The 18,198-nt window shown below is 42.2% G+C and overlaps 1 protein-coding gene across 5 annotated transcripts in view; it reads right to left on the bottom strand.

The window, feature by feature from the left end:
• The window catches only part of EMSY (EMSY transcriptional repressor, BRCA2 interacting), a 94,545-nt gene extending 76,717 nt beyond the window's left edge, over nucleotides 1–17,828 (bottom strand). Inside the window, exons 1-5 of one of the 5 annotated variants that reach the window (XM_004610833.2) lie at nucleotides 17,724–17,828; nucleotides 15,942–16,050; nucleotides 4,671–4,770; nucleotides 2,648–2,722; nucleotides 1,399–1,440 (exon numbers count right to left, since the gene is read on the bottom strand). In XM_004610833.2, the coding sequence (XP_004610890.1) occupies nucleotides 1,399–1,440; nucleotides 2,648–2,722; nucleotides 4,671–4,770; nucleotides 15,942–16,011 (287 nt within the window). In that variant the 5' untranslated portion in view covers nucleotides 16,012–16,050; nucleotides 17,724–17,828. Of the gene's footprint in view, nucleotides 1–1,398; nucleotides 1,441–2,647; nucleotides 2,723–4,670; nucleotides 4,771–15,941; nucleotides 16,051–16,433; nucleotides 16,642–17,723 lie in introns of all 5 variants that reach the window. The other 4 variants (XM_055121007.1, XM_055121009.1, XM_055121010.1 and 1 more) reach the window with 4 other exon arrangements.
• Between the last annotated feature and the right edge of the window lie 370 nt (nucleotides 17,829–18,198).

Genomic DNA, 18,198 nt, shown 5'->3' with positions numbered 1-18,198 from the left:
TAGAATTTAATCAAAAAATTTTATTTACTTACAAATAACGACATAGAATCATCTAACTTAAACTTTGCAGAATGTTGGAAACATTTCAGTGCTTTCGTGGAATGCCTAAATTATAATATATGTATGACTTTCTATACTGAGTAGAGCGAGGGAGTATGAAAACCTTGCCTCAGCCCCTTTCCAGAGAAATCTGATACTAATGAAACCACCCCGTGGCCCTCAGAGGCCGCTTGCAGGGCACCAGCAGAAATCCTCATTCTCACACAGAAACTCACACAGTGAGGCGTCCTATTTTGGCTGATGGGGAAGGGATTAAGAGAACAGTAATTCCAGATATCTACTTTCTTTGTACTCCAGTGATAATGCGAGAGCGGCCCAATTAAAAATCCTGCAGCCCTCTTAACATTCCAGGTTTTAATACTGCAATATTCTGCTAAATTTCAAAACTGAATCAAACAATAAAAGTCTGGAGTCAAATAATAAACACATATAAAGCTTCAAAGCCTCAAGCAGCCTTTTCTTTGATCCTAAATAGTCCGCTCCTTTTGTTTCCACCTCTTTGTGCTCAATCTTCTTGGCTTTCTTCACCTTTCAACCACATTCCTTCTGGTCTAAGCAGCAGTTTTGAGTGGGGGAGGGGAGGGAGAGGAGAAAGGGAACACGGTCAATTCATATGCATTCCTCCTCGGCTGGGCTGCTGTTTTCACAAGCTCACATTATGAAGCTCTCCTATAAAAGATCTTTGAGGCGAGAGGAGAGGTTCCGTTGCTACTTCTGGGGGAAAGAGGGCAAAAAGACTGGGACGTGCTTTCCTCATTTTTTCCTATTCACTAGGCCTTTGGGCTCAAGTAAACAAATATCTGAACAAACTAAAACCACAATATAAAACATTAAAACAGGAAGGAGTATGAAAAAAATCTAAAAAGTTATAAATTATACACTGAGGTAAAAGTCTTCAAAAAATTAATGTAGTAAAGAAATCAGAAAAAAGAAAAAGGAAACACAGGCAGATAAAAGCCAACTCTCAATTATCCATGCTAGTAATGAGGAGGGAAAGGGAGAGGCCAAACAGATTAAAGAAATGTACAAATTAACCCAAAAAATGACTTTGGCAAATACTTGTAAATTCTTCCAACAAAACTTTTCCAATACAACTATCAAGTAGTGAAATAACTAATTAAAATTTCCCCTCCTCTCCCTTCCCACCCTCCATCTAGAGGTACTCCCAAGCAGCAAAATGGCTAAAGGGTGGGCAGTATTAGGAAGGGAAGAAGGGAAAAGAAGGAAAAGCAAGGGGCACGGTTAATTCACAAATAGAATATGTGCCCCTGAATAATTGAGAGCTTCAATTTTGAAATAAATAAAAAGGCCTGAAAAAATAATAACCTATTTGCATACCTGTAACTTGGTCTTTCACCCAAATATAAGGATAAATTCATTCTTTAAAGGGGAAAAAAGGAAAAGGAAACTAAATAAATGTTATCCTTTAAGTATGAAACTGATGCATCAACTTATATCTAACTGCCCCACAATATTACTCCAATTCTTTTAAGGTACTAATATGATCTCTAAGTGCCCCTGAAGGTAAGCTACTTTTACTACTTTATTAACTAGTAAGTTTCCTACTACCAGTTCTCAGATAAGACCCTAAGCTGAATTATACTTTTAGACCATCACAATACAAAAGTTTAAAGCAAATTTTAAAAAAGGAACACAATCTCTGAATGCTTCAACTATGTTGGCTTGGTTATATACCTATCACTAAAGAATCTGAAAGCAACTAAACTTTCTAACTCTTCGGATAAAAAAGGTAGCACTCATTTTACAAGTTAGGCAAAATGAATGAACATTTTGAGGTCTAATTCAAATTCTGCCAATTGGTTTAAATGCCCTATTTATCACATTCTGTAAAGACAATGATGCTTTCCTATTTCATATGAAATATAAAAATTTTAAAGCAAATGATTTAGGCTATGACATGCCCTATTTCATGAAGTGCTCCTATCTTGCATTAACACTTAACGGAGATTTTAAGTTCCTTTCTACTTTTTAGGAGGCATTTTCTCCATCCATACTCTATTAATGCTAGATCCTGAGTCTTCCACCACCCTTCAACCCATCTATCAAATAATTATAATGCTCTACAAACAATTTGATAATAATTTTAAATTTTTTTATTTTTTAAGTATATATTTCATTCATATTTTTTAAAAAACAGAAAACACACATGACAATTTTTTTCTGTATTTCAAAATACATGAAATCAGTTATCAAAAATTTTATACCTATTTAGAAAGCAATAATATATCAAATACCATTACAAAGAACATCTAAGGAGAGGTCAAATTCCAAAAGCACGCTACTTTATTATTGAACTTTTGCTGTGCTGGCCTTTATACAGAGATTACAAAGTAACAGGATTCTACCTGAATATGTAAATTTTTCCTGACCAAATGCAAAAAACATAACCAACTAAATAAACAGTAAACATCTCCATGGCCAGGATCCCTGAGTATAGAGATATTGCTAGTAAATTTAAAAAAAAAAAACCTCAGGAATCTGCTATACAATAGGAAGATTGTTTCAAAACTGTATTATACTACTTAATTTAAAAAAAAAATCAGGGGTGGTATGACTAATGGCTTACTTATGTGCAATTGTTGTTAACCGTTCATCGTTTACTGCTCTCCGAACTTCAGCCCGGTGGCGTTCTGTTGAGATGCTATGAAAAAAAATAGCCATTATAGAACTCTGCCAAGCAGGCAGCTCTTTTCTATACTCATTTCTATGTTTAAGTCAACATTTTGCTTGGGGGGCGTGGGGAGTGGAAGCAGGAATGATTTGTGAAAAGCCTAATATATGTCTTCAAATACTTTGTAGGTCACAGGAAAGGAGTCATCTGATTCTATGTAACTGCAGAGAGAACTGGAAATTAGAAATCACATGTAGACAAATTCAGCATGATACCAAGTCATTACTTCCAAAACTGAAATGTTGAACCATGTCAAAATTAGCAAAAGCTTCTTTTTATCTACATATGCGATCAGCTAATAACTCACCCCAAATCATAATGACAAGAGGATTGGCACTTGACAGAAAGTCATCCGCGGTCTTTTATAAAGCTTAAGAGTTTAGAATTTTATGTTCTGTGAATCATAATAAGGAAATCAAAGTGGTAAGATAATCTGTTTCCTGTGGTTATATGCCATAAAATTTGTCACGGGATTATTACTCCTTTATTACTCAACACTTGAGTTTTGTATCTTCTACATTTTATCATATTACCATCATGATAAAAATGTGTTATACAGATTCTGAATAAACACACGGAAATACTAAAGAACAAAAAATAACTATATCCATTATTCATAAATACTTAATAAAATAAATACCAACTTTAATGTTTAGGCTAAACATATACTATGAACTAAAAGAAAGCAGAATTTATAAGAAAATATGAACAAAAACATATAAATAATTGAACTCAGGTTATTGATTATTCTGCTAACTACATACTTAAATTGTAAAAATGCCTCTTCCCTATTTTTAGTTTTAAGAAGCAGGACAGGGCCAGGGAGATAGTTTAAAGGGTTGGAATGAATGAGTTGCATGCAAGAGCCTCAGGGTTCAATTCCCAGCATTTTCATGTCCTCTGAGCATAAGAGGGAGAGATCCAAAGCAGTCCTTGAACATGCTGGGTGTGTTTCCCCACCCCATCCCCACTCCCTCGACAAAAAAGTACAAGACAAATAATTATGAACGCAGAAAGAAAAGTTCAGTTAAAACAGAGGACCAGAGCAACAGTACAGCTGGTTGGACAATTGCCTTCTTGCACACAGCCGACCCAAGTTCAATCCCTGGCACCAAATATGCACCCCCACCCCCCACCGCCACCCCCTGCCACAGCCCCACCAGGAGTGATCCCTGAATGCAGAGCCAGGAGTAAGCCCAGAGCACCGCCAGGTGTGGCAAAAAACAATAATAAAGAAATAAAATAAAAACTTTCTCTGAGAAAGTTAAAGGTGTTAGAAGAGAACAGCAAAGTATCCAAGAACCTCTTTTTCAACAGATTCAGTTACCACTCTAGTAAGAAGCTGAAGCAATAAAACTTAAGACTATGATGATAAAACCAACATCCATTTCTATTCTTAAAACAACTTCCTAATATCTTCTTCCCACATATATATGACACTCTATACATCCAATTGCTGACAGCTTTTTTTCCTTCATCTGTGTCAAAAACATCTTCTTGGAACTGGAAAAACAGTTCAACAAGCTCTGCACATTATTTGGCATGTAGGAGGCCTAGGTTCAATCTCCAGCACTGCACTATCCCCTAGCACTAGGGGTAGCAAATCCCAAGCACTGAGCCAGGAGTAGCCTCTGCACACCACCAGAGGAGGCCCCAAAACAAAACAAACCAAAAACCAACCACACCTCCCACCCCAAAAAGAAAACAAAAAAACCCTTATTTTCCCAGATGCTTCAAACCTAAACCAAACTGACTACAGAATTGATAAATTACATAATTTTCTGTAACAAAGCATACAACCCAGATGGAATCTCTAAGCCCCAAACCTTCAACACCTCTATATTCCACTTGGGAATAAAAAGTATTAAAACTCTTCAAAATAAATTTTCTAGAGTCACATCTCATAAGCATAATTTACCTAAGAACTTTTGAGAGTTCTCCAAGAAGATCTTTCTTTTCCTTGGTGAGATCGCCCTGTGCCCTAAGTGCACTGATAACTCCAGCATATGCCTCCAATTCTAGAAGAAGAAAGTTTTATGAAGATTAACACTTAATATTTTAATATTAAAATTACATATAGGGAAAGTTCAAAGCAAGAAATCTAAAAATCAATGAACAAATACATTTCTAATTCTTCTTAAAAATTTTATCTATTAACAGATTACTAAGTGGCTTTATAATTTCATTGCCATCACCTTACAAAAGTCATGTATATAAAATATTTAATTAGAAAGATCTACTGGTAATTTTTTTTAATCACACAATATCACCAAAAAGTTTTTGTTTGGGGTTTTGTGCTTTTTGGTTTTTTGCAGGTGGCTACCACCCGGAAGTGCTCAGGGCTTACTTTTGACTTTGCACTCAGGGATCAGAGGGGACTGGGGCACCATGTGTGGTGTTTGGGATTAAACTCAGGTCAGCCACCGGCAAGGCAATAAACCTACCCACTGTACTGCATCTCCAGCCCATCACTAAAACACTTTTTACTCGGGGCCTCAGAAATAGCACAAGGAGGTAAGGTGTATGTCTTGCATGCAGCCAACACCAGCTCTTTCCCCAGAACCACCTATGGTCCCCAAACATCAGAAGAGTCACTCCTGAGCACAAAGCCAGAAGTAGTCCCTGAGCACCACTAGAAATGGTCCAAAATCCCCAAAAAGCTTTTAAGTCAGGGCTGGAGTAGTAAAATGAACTGAGTGCATGCTTTGCATACCAGAGGCCTGGGTTCAGTCACCAGCACCAAAAGGTATCACAAGCAGAGAGGAGAATAGCCCCTGAGTACTATCTGGTGCTGCCCAATAAAAACAAGTATTTTTTTAAATAAAAATGCAGATGCTACCAAAAATTGAGAGCAGGCTTCAAATAATACAATAAGGCTAATAGGAGGTATTTTTAGCATTGTTAAAGGGACCTTCACTAACTCTTCCTTAAAATAATTTCTTAGTGAGCTGGAGATAGTTCAAGCTAACTCTTTTGTGCTTGGCTTGCATGCAACCAACTCCAGTTCAATCCTTAGCACAGTCTCCCAACTGCTGCCAGGATGACCTGAGCAGACCCATGAGTATGTCCTGAGCTATACAAGGTGTGCCCCGCCCCCCCAAAAATCCCAAAAGAATAATAATTATTAGTATTAGGATTCCAGCATTGCCACTTCCTAGTTAAGTGATATTGGGTGAGTACTTTCTCATCGCTCAACCTCTTCATCTAGAATTGATTCTGAAGGTACTTTCCAGATCTAAGAACTTCTCTGCCTCTATAAAAACCAGGCTATGATTTGGCTGACTAAGGTAGATTAAAGAGCACAGAACGCTCTTACAAGCACCAAAATGCTGAAAACCTCATGCCAGACAACTTCATTTCATTATCTTTCAAAAGCAACAACTCATAAAAAATAAAATAGTACTGAGTAGTAAAATACCAAATTTTTTAAATTCCTCAACAGCAGGGCATGCCAGTTCTCACCCAAACAAAGCCCCAGGAGCAGATCCCATACCCAAAAGCCACTGCCATGCCCCAGGCCAGACCTCACCACCTTAGGTGCCACAAAGAACCTAATCTGCCAAAAACTTCAGGTACACGAATCTTTGTGGCTAAAAACTCCAGGCATTCCTCAGACTGGGAATAGGCAACCTTCCTCAACCTCTCCATACTTCTGGAAGACCCAGCAGCTATGCCCAGCTAAATATTTAACTTCCCAGTTAACTCAAACTCTACAACACTAACATCCCACTAGCAGCACACCAGACTGGATGGGATGTAACACGGAAGCCAAACAATCTCAACTAACAAAAACATTAACACAGAAGGGTTAAGTGCCAACAACAGCTTAGTAAAACCTCAGACATGAAATAATGTCCCCATGATGAGATGTCACATCCCACAACAATTTTCACAAATTTCCTTCTACGGAAATATTTTTAGATCATTCCGTTAGCCATTTATTGGTAACAAGCAATGTAAAATAAATTGCCAGTCTGCTACAGGGGCAGACTTGAGTGGTGGTTGAGAAAATGAAAACAATGATGGAGGGAAGGTAAAAGTGATAGTGGGACTGGTGTTAGGATATTAAATGCTTGTAAGAAATCATCATGAACAGCTTTGTAAACCAGTGTTTAAATAAAGTGGGGGGGGAGGGGGGACAAATTTCATCAACAGCTTCTGAGTTTGCCACTCACTGTATAGTTCCCTCTTCTGCTAACTAGGGGACTTAGCATATAATTTCCTTTGGTTTATGGAACATGAACATGTTTGATGCCAAATAGAAGTTCATTAAGCACTTGCACATTGGGCCTTACCCTCCTGGAATCCTGAGATCATCCAGTTATGAAAACACCAAAGAGCAAAGGCAAAGCAGACAAGATAAGCTACCAGATGAATACAACTACATGGGAGCTCAAGCAAACCAGTAATTCAAACTCAAGAGTGAAAGTAGAGGGGAAGGCATTTGCCTTGCAAGTGGCCAACCTGGGTTTGATCCTCAGCACTACATATGGCCTTCCAATCCTCAGCAGAATTAAGCCCTAAGCATTGCCAGGTGTGGCCCAAAAAACAAATAAACAAACAAAAAAAACAAGCAATTAATAAAATCACAAAAAATAATAAAATAGTACTATTTTTGTTTTGGGGCTACACCCAGCAGTGCTCAGAGATTACTCGTGGCTCTATGCTCAAGGATCACTCTTAAAGGGCTCCAGGGTACTGGAGATCAAACCTGGATCATACACAAGCATGGAAAATACCCAATACCCTGAGCACTTTTCTACCACTCTGGCCCTAAAACACTATTATTAAACTGGGGTAGGGAAGCTTTTTTTCTGCCAAGGGCTATCTGAATATTTATAACATCATTCCTAGGCCATATCATTACAGGCAGATGGGCTGCAGGCAGCTAATGAGAAATACGCATGGTCTTTCCGACCATATCCTAAGGCCTGACCATATGATTTCACAGGCTTTTTATGACCTGAGCCCTGTACTCTCTGAAACAAGTACATCTGAGCAAATAAAATGGATAACTGTCCAAATAAGCTATCTTCCAACTCAATTCAAGTTGCTACCAATATTTATTATTTGCCATACCTGACTCAATGTTATCTAAATAATGAAGGCATATATCTCTGCTAATACTAAGCCAAAGATAAACTAGTAGTCTCGTTCATTCCATATTTTTCACAGGTCCAATAGCCCAAAAAAAAAAAAAAAGTGAGGTGAGGTGACTATATTAAGTAGAAACTATCCCACTGACAATTTTTATCTTGCCCTATATGTATACAACAATCAGTACTGAATACTGTGTAGATGTTTAATGGAGTCTCTATGAACAAAACTCTTAGGATATGGAGTAGTGAAGTAAATTCTTAGTTCTAGGAAATCTACTGCCGCTTTTATGAGGACCCATGGTAGAGTTCAGAAAGGACTAGTGATGAGCAAGAACACACTGCATTGTAAATGTTCGTGTCACATTTATGAAATGATTTATTCATCAAATCATTAATGAGTTCTATCAACTATACCAACTAGTATACCAAACCCTGCCCTCAAAAGTACTCAACTCTGGAACAGAGCTACAGTGAAACTAGTTATCACACAGAAGGCTCAACTAGAACCAATCAGCTCAGGACCTCCTCAGAGACTTTAGTTATACCATTGTGAAATATAACAATCATCATAAATTGACTTTTATTGATTTTTTTTTTTTTTTTTGCTTTTTGGGTCACCCCTGGCGATGCACAGGGGTTACTCCTGGCTTTGCACTCAGGAATTACCCCTGGTGGTGCTAGGGGACCATATGGGATGCTGGGATTCGAACCCGGGTCGGCCGCGTGTAAGGCAAACGCCCTACCCACTGTGCTATTGCTCCAGCCCCTATTGATATTTTTTTTGATAATTCCACTTGCCTTTTTGTTTTAACAAGCAATATAAAGTAAATTTGTTTGAGCCTGCTAAGGGGCCAGATTTGGGTGGTAAGTGGGAAACTGGGTACATCAATGTAGGAAAGGTCAAATTTGGTGGTACTGGTGTTGGAGCATTAAATGCTTACAACAACTATATTTGTAACAACTTTGTAAATCACAGGTGATTAAAAAAATAAAAACAAGTTAACAAACAATTACACTAAAGTTTGTAGTGGTAAAGATACAGAAAAAAGTACACATTAGTCTGGAAGCGTAAATTTCAATCAGAAAGATTATATATAAAAGATTTCCCCTTGCTCTATGGGGGGGCAGGGAATGCAAATATGAAGGAAAATAAAGTGAAAGAGTAGATAATGCTTCCTATAAGTATCAAACAGCTAAAAGTTTTATACTGGGGGGTTGGGGGTTAGGGAGGAGACAGGGGTGCTGAAGCAACAGTACACAGGTAGGGTGTTTGCCTTATACATGGCCATCCCAAATTCAATCCCTGGCACCCCATGTGGTTCCCCAAGTCCATCAGAAGTGATCCCTGAGTGCAGAGCCAGGAGTAAGGCCAGAGCACTGCCGAGTGTGGCCAAAAAAATTAAACGCTTTACACTGGGGGAATAAAATATGCCTGAACTTGAACAATTACCAATACCAATTCAAACCAAACTATTAACCAAATATTAACTACAAGGCATTGGAGTGAACATATACACAAAGTCCTGATTTTCAACATGACTGAATTCCAATAAAGGACATATGTGAGGATACAGAGATAAATAAAAATGAAAAAATAATAGGCGCTGGAGAAATAGTACAGTGGGCAAGGTGCTTGTCTTGAATGCGGCTAACCCTGGTTGATTCTCTGCACCCCATAAGATTTGTCGAGCCCATAAGAAGTGATCCCTGAACGAAGAGCCAGGAGTAAGCCCTGAATATCACCAGGTGTAGCCCACAAACCAAAAATAAATAAATAAAAAGGAAAAATAATGGCTAGGGAGATGGTAGAGAGATTAGGGTACAGGTACTACATGAAATCAATCCCAATTCAATCTTCAGCACTGTATGCCTCCAGAGCATTACTGGGTGCAACCCTGGAGGCACCAAGTGCCACCTGAGTGTCCCTGGTTGTCCCAGCACCACAGCGCCCACATAGTACCAAACTGAATGCTTGGGATCCAACACTGAAATGCCAGGTCCAGTTGACCAAGAATTGCCAGAAGTGGTCCCTGGGCTCTCCTGAGCTTAGAAGGTACCCTTTTCCCGAAAGATAAAAAAAAAAAAAAAAAAAAGGAAAAGTAATTTGAGACCAGACTAAGAAAACCTCTAGTTCCAGTCTAAGAAGTTTTTCTCTGTTCAGACTCAGTAATTTGATTATGGAAAGAAAAACAGAAGAAAAGAAGTCAGGTTTTGCAGTTTACATGATGTTTAGAAGATTGGGAATACCATAAAAAGAAATGGGTCAGGGCACAGAAGTGGTTTAAGGAAAAAGAAAAAGGTCTTGGCCTATGAATTAATGAAGCCCAAGACTCTTTCCAAAAATAGTAAAACTAAGTAAAGAAATGTGACAAAGGGTTTTGACATTTCAAGTCTCATTCCAGGCCTGCCCCTGAGCCTGGTTGGGTGTGGTCCCAAACCCCATCAAAAAAAAAAATTTTTTTTAATAAAATTTTATAATAAAGTCCCATTCCAAGTCAAACTACAATGCATTAAAAAAAAAAGGTTAGGGGCTGGAGCGATAGCACAGCGGTAGGGCATTTGCCTTGCACACGGCCAACCCGGGTTCGATTCCCAGCATCCCATATGGTCCCCTGAGATTCCTGAGTGCAGAGCCAGGAGTAACCCCTGTGCATTGCCAGGTGTGACCCAAAAAGAAAAAAAAAAAAAAAAGGTTACCTCCTATAAAACTAGGAATCAAAATAGTTATCAAATATTCACAATCTCCAGAAATTAACTCACAGTAAAGAAACTTTACTTGTTTCCCAATCACCATCACACTTGACTTTTATACTGATGGTATACTTAGAGCCTGACAAATATCCATCTTAAATTCTGTGGGCTTTTTGTTTGGGGGTTAGGAGGCCCTCCCAAATGTTACTCAGAAGGTCTGGGTGACCCCCTCCCCCATACACACACACCAACAATTTCCAATCAACAAGGCCTGCAGTACTCAAGAATCTCTAAGGCTGCATTCAACAGCACTAGGGATTGGTGGGAGTCTCCAGAGCTGTAATGCTTAGGGGACCACATAGTGCCAGGAACAGAACTAGGCAGTTGGCCAGATGTAAGACACAAGACTTAACCTTTCTACTAACTCTTTGGCCCCTGGCATTAAGTTTTGTCTTCAATTTGTTTCATGGGGTTACTGTTGGACCAACCCAGCATAACTCAGGGCTTACCCCAGCTATATGCTCAGGGATAGAAGGAAAGAAGTCAGGTTTTATATTTACTCCTGGAAGTGCACTGGGAAACCAAAGATTGAAACTGAGTGTCCCACAAGGCAAGCACTTGACACACTTAACTATCTCCAGAGTCCCCATAAGGTTTTTTTTGTTTGTTTTTTGGTTTTGGTTTTGGGGCCAGAGCCAGCTGTGCTCAGGGATTACTCCTGACTCTGTGCTCTAGGATTACTTGGTACAGTTGCTCAAGCAACCATATGTGATGCCCAGGACCATGCAAGACATACAGCTTAAGCCCTGTACTATCCAGCTCTGGTACTATTTCTGGTGGCATTTGTTTTTAGGATTAACTCTAATGACACATAAGAATAATGAAACATTCAAACACTGCAGAAAACAAAACTTTTTTTTTCTTTTTGCTTTTTTGGTCACACCCGTCGATGCACAGGTGTTACTCCTGGCTCTGCACTCAAGAATTACTCCTGGCGGTGATTGGGGGACCATATGGGATGCTGGGAATTTAACTTGGGTCGGCCGCATGAAGGCAAACACCCTACCCACTGTGCTATCCCTCCAGCCCTGCAGAAAACAAAACTTACCAAACCACTTTAATAAAGATCTTAACCCATTTCATTTAAATCAGCCACTTGATTATACTACAGTTCATAAAGTTCAATGCTAGACTATAGTTTAGAATGTTTTTTTCAAAAAAGTGTTCAGAAGAGAAAAGAGGAAAGCAAATATTCACAATTTACATAATGGTTTAGTACATGATAAGAAAATTATCTGATTTTTAGTATCTTACACTAAATGATGTTTAACTTCTATGTGACTGATAACGCTTTCTAAAAAAGGGATAAAGCTAATTCTTCAAATATTTTAGGATAATTCTTAAATACAGTACCTTCTTTAAGCTTAGGGCCTAGAGAGTGTCTAAAGTAATGTAAAGATTTCATTGTTGTGACAATTAACCAATGGGTGAGAAAGATGTCTTTCTGCAAATCAAAACTGAGGCACACCTTTCAAAGTGAAGGGTCATTTAATATATTACCCCTTAGGAAGGCTGGATTCTACTGTATAAGCCAACTCCCCAGCAAGATTATAAACACAGTTATAAGTAAAATTAGGGATTAATTTAAAATTAAAGATTACTTTTTAGGGGCTGGAGCAATAGTACAGCAGTTAGGGCGGTTGCCTTGCCAGCAGCCCACCTGGAGATCTCCGGCATCCCATATGGTCCCTGAGCACCACTAGGAGTGATTCCTGAGTGCAGAGCCAAGAGTAAGCCTGTGCAACACCCGGTGTGGCCCAGAAGTCACAAAAAAATAGATTACTATTTTATATGTAAAACTAATCTCTTGATCAAAAGCCCCCAAATCAGAAACCTATTGTGTATGTGATATGCTCCTCTGCAGTCACACCAGTTATGAAATAAATATAAACCTAACTTTTAATTAAAACTACCAATTACAGCAATTGCACGTAATATAGAAGATCATTTTCAAACTAGTAGTAACATTTGGATATAAGTTTAAAAAATAATAAAGGGATTATCAACACATAAAAAAGAAGCCGTCTCTAGACTAAATAGTTTAAAATAAGAAAATCTAACCGCTGTACTTTTTTCTTTTTGATGCTCTTTGGATTTAAAGAATGTGTGTGTGGGGGGGGGGGCGGTGAGTGGGGTCTTTCAATTGATTCCTTTATCTTTCTGTTGTGAACTTAATAGTTGTAAAGGCTTCTTTGCTTTTTGAGATAACAAGATATTTCACACCATCTAATAAACTGATTACCTCAAACCTGGAATCATCTATTTATCTTGGAAGTCTGGTTTGCTTCAACAAAAACTGTTATCTAAAGACCACACTATGGAATACATTATGTCCATATGAAGATAAATAAATAAATAAGAAATTCTCACAGTAGCCTGGAGAGAAAATAATAAAAGGCAATGCTATTAGCAAGGAGAGCTTGAGCACCTCAGTTTGATTTACAGAGGAATTCCCAAGATCTCCTTAGAAGAAAAGCTAAATTAATAGCTGAAAGCAACTGCTTAGAAACACTATACACTCAAATATCAGGCAATGGGATAGGCCTTTCTCATAAAGTTAATCCACATGACAAATTAATGAGGCAAATATTATGCTTAATTTATAAGTGCTAATGATTCAGTGATTTTATTTTTTTTTTATTTTATTTTATTTTTTTTGCTTTTTGGGTCACACCCGGCAATGCACAGGGATTATTCCTGGCTCTGCACTCAGGAATTACCCTTGGCAATGCTCAGGGGACCATATGGGATGCTGGGATTCGAACCCGGGTTGGCTGAATGCAAGGCAAACGCTCTACCCGCTGTGCTATCGCTCCAGCCCCGATTCAGTGATTTTAAATAATACGTCAATTATTTAGTTGACATATTAGTAAGACCAATATTAGTAAGACCAAGACCCAAGTCTGTCTGGATTCAAAGGCCATGCTTTCCCCTTTAAAAACCAGAGGCGCTGGGGCCAGAGTGATGATAGTACAGCAAGTAAGGTGTTTGCCTTGCATGCAGCTGATCCAGATTTGATCACTGGCACCCCATATGGTCCCCCAAGTCCAACAAGAAGTGATCCCTGAGAACGGAGCCAGGATTGATCCCTTAGCACTGCAGGGTATGGTCCCCAAAACAAAAATAATTTAAAAACAGAGGTGGATCAAAGAGACAGAAAGGGGTGCAGGTGCTTGTCGTGCACGTGACACATACAGTCCCCAGAGCACAGACAGGAGCAATCCCTGAGCACAGAACCAGGAGTAAGGTCTGAGTACAGCCAGATGTGACCCAAAATCAAAACAAAACAACTGTAGGTACTGTAGTGATTTATATATCTTGCCAAAACATTTTATATTCTTTTTCAAACTATTTTTTATTTACAAAGGACCTACTATGAGCTAACTTGAGAATATGATTGTAAATCAGACAACAAACTCCTTTTTGGCACCTTATAACCTGAGGAAAAATTTCTCAATCAAAAATCCTAATTAGAACCACGGAAAACAAAAACTTTAAAAGGAAGGGGTTGGAACATATCCAGTAACACTCAGGGCCTAGCAATGCTCAGGACCATGTGATTCCGGGGATCAAACTTGGGTCTCCCAGATGCAAATATATATACTAGCCCTGTGAGCTATCTTCCCAGGCCAGACAATGTCCTCAAGGAGAGTAACATAACTAGTAACATTCTAGATCCCTAAGAAGTTCAGTGGGTAAGGCATTTGCTTTGCACATGGCCGACCTGGGTTCGATTCCTTCGTCCCTCTCAGAGCACAGCCAGAGAGTCCAGCAAGCTACCAAGAGTATCCCGCCCACACAGCAGAGCCTGGCAAGCTACCAATGGCGTATTCTATATGCCAAAAATAGTAACAAGTCTCACAATGGAGACATTACTGGTGCCCACTCAAGCAAATCAATGAGCAATGGGATGACAATGATACAATGACAATGAAGAAGTTCATTACATAGAATGTATGCCTTAGCATTAGGGCTAAATCCACTCCCTAACTGCTAGGCTGAGAAAGACTGCTCTGGAGGGAAAGAAGCACTAAATAACGTACAACAAGCATAAAGGTAATTTATTACTGATAGCAAAATATGTTCTAGCAAAACTGGAATAGGTTTTATTAAGTTAGAAGTCAGATATACAATGCAATTATTCATGAAGGTTAAAAGTACACTAAAGTTGGAACATGTGCACTGGTGAAGGGATGGGTGTTTGATCATTGTATGACGGAGACTTAAACCTGAAAGCTTTGTAACTTTTCTCATGGTGAGTCAATTATAAATAAATAAATAAATAAATAAATAAATAAAAGTACACTAAAGTGAGGCTGGAGGAAGGGAGGACAGGAGGGGAAGAGAGAGGAGGGGGTTGAGAGGAAAGAGGAGAGAAGAAATGGACAGACAACTCAAAAGACTGAGAGTTCTTGGCATCCAGAGACCCACATTTGATCCCCAGCATGTTTCCTCCAGTACCTGCTAGGAGGAGCAGTACACCCAAGTACTGCTGAGTGCAGTCCCAAATGCATTCATTAATTATTCAAGTCAAATGAGACTAGAATCCTATTTCCTAGGTTGAAATTCTAACACCAAGGCATTACCGAGTCCTAAGCTTCAGATCTGTCATCTGTAAAATGTAGACCAAAAAAAAAAAAAAAACCACACAGTAATAACCCTTCTTTCTTTTCAGTGTAAGTGAGGTAAGGATTAAAAGAGATCCTGCATGTAAAAAACTCAGAAGTGCTCAGAACACCTTCTTATTGGGGCCTGAGAGATAGTACAGAGGGCTGGGCACTTGTCTTGCACCCTTTGCTTGTGGCTGTATACAGTTCCCCAGCCATCAGGAATCATCCTTGAAGAGCCAGGAGCAAGTCCTGAGCACCTCACAGTATGACCAAAAAACAAACAAGCTGCTACTATTATTTTTCTGTGTGAAGCAAGAAAGCTTTTATTGAAACTTATTTAGAAAAATATGAGAGGAGAGAAAGGGAGAAGTACATGTTTGAGACAGAACACATGTACAGGCTTCTGCAGAGTGGAAATAGGCAAGCAATGAAACACAGACAAGTAAGAGATACATGTTCAAGGGAGAACAGGGGCTTGAAGAGCAAGACTGCTGCTACTACTGTTATTGTTGTTGTTGTTATTATTATTATTATTATTATTCAGACACCCACTTATTTATAAAACACTAAACACAGTCTAGTGTTAGGCACTGGGGAAATACCAGTGACACACAGAGGAAAGTATATCTATAAAGAATTTCTACTTCAGCATGAGAAATGGTATCGATGCAAAGAGCTAATCGAAAGAGAAAATGAACAGAGGCAAAAGATATCACAATAAAATCATACCCAATTTTCGGAGAATCCTTTTGCATTCATCCCTGCTGAGATCCAAAAGGGTTGGCCACACAACAGGCATTGCTGCTTCGTTTTGGTAGCCCCAAAGAGCTTGTCTTCCCTACCAGGACAAAACCAGAAAATCAAATTACCAAAAGACGTTCGGAAGACCAGTCACCCAGAGACCCACCCACTAGTAAGACCATCTCCCATCTCACTTCACCACCCCATTCGTCCAACTTCTCACAACTGCTCCCATTTGGGAGCTAACTAGGCAGGGCGAGCACAACAAAGAGAACTCAGACTTGGAGTCAGGTGCTCAGGTTCTAGTTCCCGTCTTCCAATTACAGGACATGTGATTCGGGTTAAACTGGTCGGCGCAAAGTTTTACACATCAGAAAAAGAGAGGAACTACCAGTTCATTAGGAGGACTGAAGAACAGTATAGGTGACGTTCTTAGCATAGTGGCTGATGGGGGTTGAACACAGTGGTGCTGCTTCCTACCTGGGCGACCCTGGGTGTTCCTTGAATTCTTGTGGCCTTTCCCTCGTAAGAGTCACATGAGGGGCTGGAGCGATAGCACAGCGGGTAGGGCGTTTTCCTTGCACGCGGCCGACCTGGGTTCGATCCCCGGCACCCCATATGGTCCCCCGAGCACCACCAGGAGTGATTCCTGAGTGCAGAGCCAGGAGTAACCCCTGGGCATTGCCAGCTAGGTGTGGCCCCAAAACCAAAAAAATAAAAATAAAAAAAAAAGAGTCACATGAGATAAACTACGGAAAGCGAGCTTTTACATGAGTTAATGCGGGTTAATAGTAAGACCGAAACAGAGAACTTTCTCTCTAAAGCATCATCAAAGAGGACCTCGGCCCGGGCTGTCCTGAAACCGTCCTTTCCCTCCTCCGAGTCCATGTCAGGGACTCCGCGGCGGGCGCGCGGGCGTCCCGGCGCCGGCGGAGCGGAGGCACCCGCGCCCGACACAATACCTGCTGCGCGCACCGAGGCTCGGCCGTCGGGATCCGCTCGGGGGACCAGCGCCGGCGCGGGCGGAATGAATGGAGGCGCGCGCGCGGGGGCTCGGGGCGCGCAGGAGCGGGCGCCCCGGGTGCGGAAGCCGAGCGCCGCGAGCCGCGGGCATCCCGCAGCGGGACGCGGGCGGCGGGGGCCAACTCCGGGCGCCCTCCCCCCGCCCGCCGCTTCCCGGCGTCCCCTCAGCCGGGCAGCGGCCCGCGCGCCCCGGCAGAATGACATAAAGAAAAGGGGTGGGGAGGGCGAGGAAGAAGGGGCCGGGCCAGAGGAAGCCGCTCCGTCCGGGCGCCAGTCCCCGCCCCCCGCCCCGCTCGCCGAGCCCGCACCACGTCACTGCATCCCGCCGCGTCCCCGCCGCCGGAGCCCCGCGGCCCCGCTCGGGGGTCCGGGGGTCCCGGCCGCCCCGCCCCCGCCGCACGCGCACGCTCGCCGACAGCGCCAGCACCCGAGCAGCCCCGCCGGCCGGCCGCGCGCCCGGCAGCCCCGCGCCCAGCCCCGCGCGCCCTCCCCGGCGGCGCGGACAGCGGCGGGACGGAGAGGAGGCGCGCGGACAGCGCGACAGCGGCTCGGGACTGCCCGGGGCCGCGGCCGCAGGTGTGCCAGGTCCGCCGCGCAGCCCACCTCGGGGAGCCCCCGCGATCCCGTTAGGAGACAACGGAGGATGGGGCTGGGCGCCCCCGCTCCGGCTCCCAGCGCCCCCGGCAGCGCCCCTCCCGCTGGCCAGCCTGCCAGCTCTCCCCGCCACCCGGCCTGAGAGTCACCCACCTGCCCGGCCTTTCGGGGCTCATCTAAAAGGCTCCTCCGCCAAGACTAGGGGACACCAGGAATTGGGTTTGTTTGCGGTGCCTCAGAAGGGGCAAGATGGCGACAGGGAGCAGGGCGCAGGCGCGGGCGCGCGCTGCCGGTCGGGAGGTGTAGTCCGCCTTTCCCGCCTTTCGGAGAAAAGACACCCCGAGGCCTCCATATTCCCCGTTCCTTTTCTCCGCGTTTTGCAAGGAGAGGCGAGGCGTCGCGGGGCGTGCCGGGAGTTGTGGTCCGAAGCCCGGCCTCTTTCTCTCGGCGACGCAATCGCGCGCGCAAGGGAGGCTGGGATGGTAGTTCACGGGGCTCCGGCTATCCCTCCTCTCCGGCTTCGCGCGCCTCTCCTGGCTGTCGTCCTCCAGCCAATCAGCAGCGGGCTGTCGTCCCCCAGCCAATCAGCAGCGCGCTCCGCGGCGCGCGGCGTCACGCGTCACGGCCA

This window comes from Sorex araneus, chromosome X, assembly GCF_027595985.1.
Source record: "Sorex araneus isolate mSorAra2 chromosome X, mSorAra2.pri, whole genome shotgun sequence".
Taxonomy (NCBI): Eukaryota; Metazoa; Chordata; class Mammalia; order Eulipotyphla; family Soricidae; genus Sorex; species Sorex araneus.
The sequence above is the reverse complement of the archived record's forward strand: the minus strand, read 5'-3'. Positions and strand labels throughout refer to the sequence as shown.